Raw genomic sequence first — 9,552 nt, forward strand, 5'->3', positions numbered from 1 at the left:
AGATCGAAGATACTTGCAACACATATAACTAACAAAGGACTACATCTAAAATATATAAAGAACTGTCACAGATCATAAAGAAAGAGATCATAGAAAATGGGCAAAGGATTAGAATAGGTAAGGAAAGAGAATAAGTTTGTGACAAATTGTCTAATACCTCAAAGAGTATAATGAAACCATTCAGGTCGGAATCACTCTCCTTATCCCTCACCAGCCGTCTTTACGCTCATCTTTCTCTTCTCTCCATTCATTCTTTCAACACTGATTAACACATACTTAGTGATCACCCTTTATGTGCCAGCTACTGTTCTAGACACTTGGATATTAGTGAAGATGACAGACAAAAATCCCTGCCCCTGTGAAGATTATATTCTAGCATTGAGGTGGAGTGTGGGAGGTGCAGGTAGTAAAAAAAACACACAATAAACTTAACACATAAGCAAATTGCTTGGTGTGTTAGATGGAAATAAGCGCTCCAGAGAAAAGACAGTGAAGGGTCAAGGGAATCAGGAGTGCCAGAGTAAGGGCTACAGTTGTCAATAGGCTGTCATATAAGCCTTATAGGGAAAGTGAGCTTTAAGAAAATCTTTGGAGATGAGGGAGTCATCCAAGGAGATGACCTGAGGAAACTCTATACGTGGGGTGCGGTGGGAGTGGGGGACCATCTCCACCTTAAGCTGGACCTGAGATGGTTGGATGAGAAGGTGAATCACCCAGAAGGGACGGTGATGATCAACTCTTCAACATGGGGCAAGTACATTTGATTCAGAGTTCCCTGGCAGAGCTTCTCAGATCTTAGCCACTCTGAGTTGGAGAACCTTAGTTCATGACCTGCTGTTTACTTGAGTAGATGTTCAGGAAGTGGAGTATGCCAAATATGAAACTCAAATTATTTAGGATGCAATTAGATTTGGTTTAATAATTAAAAATACTTTTAGAATTTTCTTTGGCAGAGGTTAGGCTATTAATTAGCGTGTCATGGGAACCCAGCATTTATTATTCTCTCAAAAATCCATTTGTGGTAGAAAATGTGCTGAGCCTCATTTGTGAAGATAATTATAGTTTATATCTTTAGGAGTGTCTGCCAAGTTCCCAGTGATTTCCCTCTTCTCTGGGAGCTGCTTCTAGAATCTATGGGGAGTGGCAGTTGGTGGGGAGTGGCATTTGGTGGCGGGGGGTGGGGGGCTTCCCTGCCCACATTTCTACTGCATGAGCATATTCTCTGGTCATAGCTCATTGGAACAGAGCTAGAATCATGAGCAAAACTGAGCCAATAGCATCTTTTCTCTCAGGAATTTTGAATTAGACCCAAGAGGGCCAGACTAGTCTGTTTGGCTGGAATTATAAGATGCGAATTCAAGGTGGCCATATTTCACCAAGCGGTCTTGAGGACCAGAGAAAGTCGACCTGCAAGGAGAGATTAAAGCAAATGCACAGAGAGAGTTCTTCTGCCTTTCAGGTTCCAAGACATAGCTCTTCCCTGAAGTCTAGATGCCTCCCAGCTTTTGAGTTCCTTAAAACACTCCTATATCCTTATAATTTATCGCATTGGTTGCTTTGGCTAGTCCATTTGACTTCTAATACAGTGATGCTGCAGGTCTGAAATAGCAGGGAGCTCACTTTGATTTTTTTTCGCACCAGGGATAATGGGTCTCATTCATTCATCTGTTCATTCATTCCTTTATTCATAAACTTTTGAGGGATACATATTAAGTGTTAGTGACTAAATATGTAACACTGAATGAGACGTTTTTATGCTCAAATAATTCATCCTGATTCTTCATTTTTAAGGTGGTTGGCTGGGATGTGGGGAATGCAGTCTTTGACTCTGAAATACCAAATTTCTCTTTTTGAGTTTGATTGACTTGAGAGAATCAAAGCCTGACCTTAGCTTATTCTGGGTTGATAGATATAAAAAAGTACTTTGTGAACTACAGGCTGGTACATGGATATTTTTCACTGGTTATAGTAATATCTTCTATTTGAGTTATTCGGCTTAGAGTCTTCACAGGAGTATATATTAAACGAGCTCCTTTGAAAGGATACCTTTGATTTAGGAATAAAACGTAAGTTTTTAAAATTGCCACTTTAGCTAGAGATATGCTCAAAAATTTAAAAATTATATATCAATTTGATAGAATTACACTTTATTTTCCAGTAACTAAGCAATATTTTGAGGTTTCTAATATTTTGGGAAAAGATACTTTTTCTGTGTGACCAAAAGATATAATCTCTTCAAATAATGATTGTGAGCTTCTGGAGAAGACAGGTAAATAAAAACCAATGTTAAAAGAAATAATCCCCAACAGATGAGCTCAAATACCCCTGGAATTAGTCCAGACACCTGGGTGAGTTGTGTAGCAGGTGGGGTTTAGTTCCAATTCCCTTTTTCAAATATCAGTGGTAGATCCTGCTCACAAGAGAGCCCCAAACCTTCCTTTTAGCTGATGCTCAGTTTTAAGGACCCACTCAGATCTCTTTCCCCTTCTAGGATGACAGTTCTTAAAATTTATAGTTCTCTACAGGGAATTCATTAAATATTTATTAAGGTGAATGTATTTAAAGCTCTTGCTTTGCTGCCTTGAAATCCAATGTCCTCAGTTTAGACAACTAGTTAACATTTAGAACGATGAAAAGTTAGGGGTAGAAGGGCTGTTGAGATCATCTATGCCGATGGTTAAGAGCACAGGCTTTGGAGGCCTGGTTGATATGTGGCTCCTGTTGTCCTTGGGCAAGTTACTTAATCTCTGAAGCACATGTATAAAACAAAGATAATGCTTCCTTTCTCATAGAGGGGTATGAGGATTAAATGAATGATGTAGATCATTTTTGCTTAGAGTGTATCAGACTTGTAATAGGTGGTAATTGAATAGTAGTAGTGGTTGTTACTGTTGTTATTTATTACAGTGATTTCCCTACAGTCATCCAACTAATAAGTGCAAGATTCAGGTCCTCTGTGCCCCATTATGTTTATGTCTTTAGTACTATACTTCCTTCTTTTGGTGGTGGTCTTAAAAGTGAAATCATTACAAAAGGAAATCCTAAAGAAATATGGTTTTTGCGTTGACAACATTCTCTTTAACAACACTGTCATTCTCATTAGCTTAGTCATTGTCAATATCCCTCTTCTATGATTATAGTTAAAAAGGGATGTTACCATTAAATCCAAGAAATTCCTTATGAAGCCTTTTAAATGCATCTTACTTGAAGTCTTCGGGGTGGATGCCTTTTAATAATACTTGTTTCTCCCTGTTCCAGTGGGATGTCAAAATACATGGCCCTCGGTGCTTGAAGGGTTGGAGAGAAACAAAAACAAACCATTAAAAACAATTTACTATTAAATTAGACTGGTCATTAGTTATTAGACTTTGTTAACACAATTTTGTATCTTCAGTCCTATATGTCTAACCGACAGGTTGAATGTGGAAATGAAACACATAAAGCAGGGGCCCTACATAACTGCAAATGATAAAATATTAGCCTAGACACAGGACTTAATTTCTGCTTTCATCATTTCCTCCCCAGATTAATATTTAGAAGAAGAGCTGCACAATGAACAACGTATTGAGTGCAAGTGTTATTCAGACATAGAATTTAACTTGGAAAATAGAAACTTATTGATTTGTTTTAATTTCATGAAATCTCCCTCAAATAAGTAGGAAATCAGAAAACATATAGCTTTAAGAAATGAAAATAAGTTCTCTTTTCAGATAAAATGGATAAATAGATGGATAGGTATTAGACAGAGTGATGATAAAGAAATGGAGCTTGAGTGTGTAATAGGAGTATGCAACGTTTAGCATTGAATGTTCCCAATTAAATTGTCCCCCCAACTAGGGAAATGAATTCCCACAAGTTGCTACTATAATACAACATATCAGTATTCTTTCCTGATAAAATAACCCAGGGCTACAGAGTTAAGCCTCATTAGGAAACAGAGAAGCTCAGGAGATCCATATGGATTTCATTTTTCAGTTTGATTATCCTGGGCTCCTGGGACTACTACCATGACCAGTGCTGCATGAATGACGTTCTTGTCCTTTCCTCTTAACAATCTGGAAGCATTCTGATTTCTAGATTGTTGTGTAGACTATCCTGTAGTGCCACTTTGCATTTTAAATGGAAAAATCCATGGGTAATTATGTGTTTCTATCCTTAAGACATTTGAATGATCACCTTAAGAACTTCTCTATGTCCTTATTTTCTTTCAAGAGATGCCAGTATATTGAACAAGACCAAAAACATGTTGGATTTAAGAATGTAAATATTTTCAGCAAAATTTTTTTCAGCAATGTGACTACTTATTTTTATGCCATGATTTGAGTAATATCACCCCGTTATTTAATTTGATACTGCTGAAATGGCATAGGCTGTGTTACTTTTACCCCTGATTTATAGGTGAAGAAAATTGAAGAAGTAACTTGCCCAAAGTCATACTATTTGGTATTTGGTGGAGCTGGGGTTAGAATATGGGCCTCTTGAAAATAGTGTTCAGAGTGCTTACCATCCGTTGTTATTTATTTTTAATGAGATTTTGCAGTTTCAAAAATAAGAACATTTCCCAGTTGGGACTCTTAACATGTTAGAATCAGCTTTTACCTGTCAGTTACCAAAATCTTAAAACTCTAGATGGAAGGTTTGGGTAAAAAAGGAATTATTCAATGAAACTAAGAGGAATATTCCTACTCGCATGCTTAGGAAGTTGAAAACATTAAAAAAAAAAAAAAAGAGCCATATAGAACCAGTCAAATGTTGTCAGTTCTGTAGAAAGTAGCCATGAAAATCATTCTAGGTAAGAGCTACTAGGTGCTGAAAGGGAATATATGGCTTTATGGCCAATAATGGGAACTTATTTGTGTTAATAATCCAGAATGTGAAGAAAAGAAAAAACAACATGCATATATATGTGTGTGTGTATATATATATAACGTATATATATATATATATATATATATATATGCATGTATCTCTTCCCAAGTTAGAACGTTAGTTTAAGTATCATCTGTTTAAGTATCATCATGGTTGTCATAAAACATTCTATGTCTTGTAAAATATCCCAGGAGAATTTATAGCCACTTCTGGCTCAGAGCTTCCAATCATAATAGGAAAAATTCTCTTAGTTTTGCATACGACCATGAAGAATAAGGGGCTGGGGAGAGGGTGCCCCATCCGCTCATCTGTACTGCAATAAATCAATTCAATTTGGGGTGGTTTCCAAATTCACATCACAATGAATTCACTCCTAAAATACTGCTTTCAAAACAACAAAGCCTGATGCAAGAAACAGTACTGAAGAGAATGATTTAAATTTAGAATCTAACTGAAACATATGATTGTCCTAATTATCACATCTTTATCTATAGAATTTTAATTGCCTGGCAAAGCTAGGTATAAACATCCAAAGCACTATAAACCAAGCTGACACAAAATGATTTTTTCCTTCTCATGTGGAATGGTGAAAAGCCCTTAGTACACAGTTTACACACCTATTCTAATGTGCCCAGAATACTTACAACTGACAAACATTGTCTCCCTTTGAAGGATGTTCTCTTATATTTCAGTAATTTAGAAACTTTCAGAGATTATAGAGATAGACAGTCAGGTAAATCTATCAGTAGCGCTCCTCGGCCCAAATCCACAAATCTCATGCTGGGTTTTATATTTACCTGCAGAATATCTTCCATAACAGGTCTCTCTTAGAGGTGGCAACTGCCCTTCCAAAGCTTTATTCCGTTCCTGCAGTCTTGCAAATGAATATGAACTCTTTTCTTCTGGATTCTCAGTGAATACAAAGTCCACAGGGGCGGCTGAGGGAGTCTCTTCCTCTTTGTTTTGCAAAGGTGCTACCTTGGTCACCCTTGGGTGAGCCTTAGAGTGGCTCAGGCCCATTTCACATTAAAGACACTCAGTGTAAAACCATGAGGTTAGTGGTTTGGGGCCTTTAATACAGCTTGTTTTCATCAAGGGATTTCCGAAGTTAACCCAGCTCTAAAGCAGTCGTTTCCTTCATAACATCTGTGTAGCTTTATTTCACTACACACTAACACTTTGGCCACTTCCTGGGAGGCTGGTTTCCATGGAGACTGCCCTTCAACTCCTACTTTGCCATTTCAGACCCAAAGAATCTAGTTAAACATTGACTTGGTTATGCTACTTTCTGAAAGACTCAGTGGTAGGAAGAGAAACCACTATTGATCATTAAACAAATCCCTAACACCAGGAAGGCCATTAACAGAGATGGAGAGCAGGGGTTCAGAGGTCTTAAATTTGACCCTTTCATTGGTCTTAAATTGGACCCTTTCATTGTGCGTACCTTTAAACATCATCTGTAAGAATTACCAACTGAGAAGAGCTAAGTCATCTTTGGAAATGACAGGAACTAATCATCTAGAGCTTTGTTAATCTTTAATCTTAATTGAAGAATTTATCTTCCAAATAGGAAAGGAAAGGAAACAGCAGAGTAGCTAAAATAATTTTTCTGTCAATAATTTGAATTGCCTTTGAAGGAAATGAATACATTACAGGAGGGCAGGGAGACAATAGCACTTTTTTCCTGGGGATGAGGGGACAAACTTCTTGAATAAATAGTTCAAGTAAAACTCAAAGATAGCCTATTCAAAGATAGCCTATTTACTATGTTTAAAAAAATTGAAAAAAAAAAAAGACTGAAAAGCAATGTGCTGAAATGTTGAGCAGTGATTTTTGAATGTTGGGATTATGGGTGATTTTTATTTTATTCTTTATATTGATACTTAGAACTCACTTTCAAGTTCTAATTGTTCATGACCACAGATTGCTTATGTTTTCATCATATCTGTACAGAGATAGAGAGAAGTTCAAAGAAATTTATTTTTCACTTTTGTAAAATTCGTTTTCTAAGATGCTAATATGGGTTTGGAAATTCTTGTAAGCCAATAGAGGTCTTCTAAAAAGAAGCCTGAGTTTAATTTTCTCCTACTTATTCCCTTTGCATTTTACACACAATTTTCTCTGTGGCAGAAAGACTTGTAAGAAATAATCATATATTAATAGTATCTGCAAGCAAAACTACCTCTGGTAACTAGAGACTAGTTTAATTATAAAGATTAAAATACTTGAACAATATCTAGTCAGGTTTATTTTTGGATACAATTAGTTTAAGTATTTCTAAGGGCAGGTGAAAGTATTGCAAACTGACAAATGAACTAGAAATTATACTGGAAACTGTGGACTTCATGGATCTGGACCAGTGAGAAAGATTCAGTTCTCATTTTTTGCCTTATTATTATTTAATTTCAAGAGACATATCGGTAGAGAATATGAGCCTCTGTAGAGGAAGTTGGGTAGTTGTTGAGGAAACGATGAAAGAAATGAAGATTTATGCCACATTTTTTTCCATTTATCACTAGCCACTTCCAAGCTTTGAAACTTGTGCAGATTACTTAACCATTCCATGCCTGAATTTTCTCATCTGTAAAATGGGGTTAATAAAAATACTTAATGAGGAATGAATCAATTAATTCCACTTATAGCTCTTAGAATAGTACCTGACACACAGCAAGCTTGAAGTAAACATTAGCCAGTACACTTGTCCTCCTGAGGAAGTGGTGCTACATGTAATAGGATAGTCCTTATCAGCCATTGGTCAGAATCCATTAAAATAGACGTATTCCTGTCTAAAGGAGTTTATGCTTAAGTATGGAAAAGACCAGTGAGGGAAGGGTAAATTAATTGGGCCTATTTAACTGGGAAAACAAACAATGCTTAAGATCTATTATTTAAAAAGTCATCATGTGCTTAAAAGGGGTTTTTAAGAGTGACAGAGAAAAATAATTTCAATTTCATTAAAAGAGGAAAAGGAGAAGTTAATCTCACCTATGGAGTTATATATAAGACAATTTCTTAACCACAAGAGTTGGAAAACATTAAAAAGCTCTCATTCACAAAACCTTGCCCACTCCTCAGACTATCAGTGATACTTTATAATGATTCTTCCCCAGTTCAAGACTGGTTATGAATATGCAAGACAGTGTGTAAAGATGATTAAATATGTTATTTGTAATACTCAGAATTCTTGAATATGAAATGAGAATATAAGTATATAAATCTATTAAGATGAGGCCCAGAAGGGATTAAACTTTTCTAAAACTGAAGATAATGCCCAGAGAGAATTTTATTAAGACAGAGGGCACAGAGAACGGAGAAGGGGGTGAGGTGCTGGAGGAGATGGAGAGGAGCAGGGACCCATAGCTAGGGGTGCCATTTCCACATGTGAGGTATGGAAGCCCCAGCTTGGGGCGGTTCCATAGGCAACCTGACCACGCAGTTCCCATGAACTTACTAACCCTGCCCCTCACCTCCTCTTCAGCCTTTAGATCCAAAGGCAGGAAGGAGAGGCAAACGCTATAATACAAAGCTGCTTTCTGCAGCCAGAAATCTCTGCTTTTGTTCTTGGTTCAGTCTTTTTTTTTTTTTTTTTTTTTTTTTAAACATCTTTATTGAAGTATAATTGCCTTACAATGGTGTGTTAGCTTCTGCTTTATAACAAAGTTAATCAGTTATACATATACAATATGTTCCCATATCTCTTCCCTCTTGCATCTCCCTCCTTCCCACCCTCCCCATCCCACCCCTCTAGGTGGTCACAGAGCACCGAGCTGATCTCCCTGTGCTATGCGGCTGCTTCCCACTAGCTATCTATTTTACATTTGGTAGTGTATATATGTCCATGACACTCTCTCACCCTGTCACATCTCACCCCACCCCCTCCCCATATCCTCAAGTCCATTCTCTAGTAGGTCTGTGTCTTTATTCCCGTCTTGCCACTAGGTTCTTCATGGCCTTTTTTTTTTTCCCTTAGATTCCGTATATATGTGTTAGCATACTGTATTTGTTTTTCTCTTTCTGACTTACTTCACTCTGTATGACAGACTCTAACTCCATCCACCTCATTACAAATACCTCAATTTCATTTCTTTTTATGGCTGAGTAATATTCCATTGTATATATGTGCCACATCTTCTTTATCCATTCATCTGTCGATGGACATTTAGGTTGCTTCCATGTCCTGGCTATTGTAAATAGAGCTGCAATGAACATTTTGGTACATGACTCTTTTTGAACTATGGTTTTCTCAGGGTATATGCCCAGTAGTGGGATTGCTGGATCGTATGGTAGTTCTATTTTTAGTTTTTTAAGGAACCTCCATACTGTTCTCCATAGTGGCTGTATCAATTTACATTCCCACCAACAGTGCAAGAGAGTTCCCTTTCCTCCACACCCTCTCCAGCATTTATTATTTCTAGATTTTTTGATGATGGCCATTCTGACCGGTGTGAGATAATATCTCATTGTAGTTTTGATTTGCATTTCTCTAATGATTAATGATGTTGAGCATTCTTTCATGTGTCTGTAGGCCATCTGTATATCTTCTTTGGAGAAATGTCTATTTAGGTCTTCTGCCCATTTTTGGATTGGGTTGTTGGTTTTTTTGTTATTGAGCTGCATGAGCTGCTTGTAAATCTTGGAGATTAATCCTTTGTCAGTTGCTTCATTTGCAAATATTTTCTCCCA

At 37.0% G+C, this 9,552-nt stretch overlaps 1 protein-coding gene across 2 annotated transcripts in view; it reads right to left on the bottom strand.

Moving 5' to 3' along the window:
- Positions 1-5,965, bottom strand: part of CCDC198 (coiled-coil domain containing 198) — a 32,305-nt gene extending 26,340 nt beyond the window's left edge. For both annotated transcript variants that reach the window (XM_036840134.1, XM_036840128.1), the window contains exons 1-2: positions 5,667-5,965; positions 3,205-3,287 (exon numbers count right to left, since the gene is read on the bottom strand). In XM_036840134.1, coding sequence (XP_036696029.1) covers positions 3,205-3,287; positions 5,667-5,889 — 306 coding nt within the window. In that variant the 5' untranslated portion in view covers positions 5,890-5,965. The remainder of the gene's footprint in view (positions 1-3,204; positions 3,288-5,666) is intronic.
- Between the last annotated feature and the right edge of the window lie 3,587 nt (positions 5,966-9,552).

The sequence above is a fragment of the Balaenoptera musculus genome, chromosome 2 (genome assembly GCF_009873245.2).
Source record: "Balaenoptera musculus isolate JJ_BM4_2016_0621 chromosome 2, mBalMus1.pri.v3, whole genome shotgun sequence".
Classification (NCBI taxonomy): Eukaryota; Metazoa; Chordata; class Mammalia; order Artiodactyla; family Balaenopteridae; genus Balaenoptera; species Balaenoptera musculus.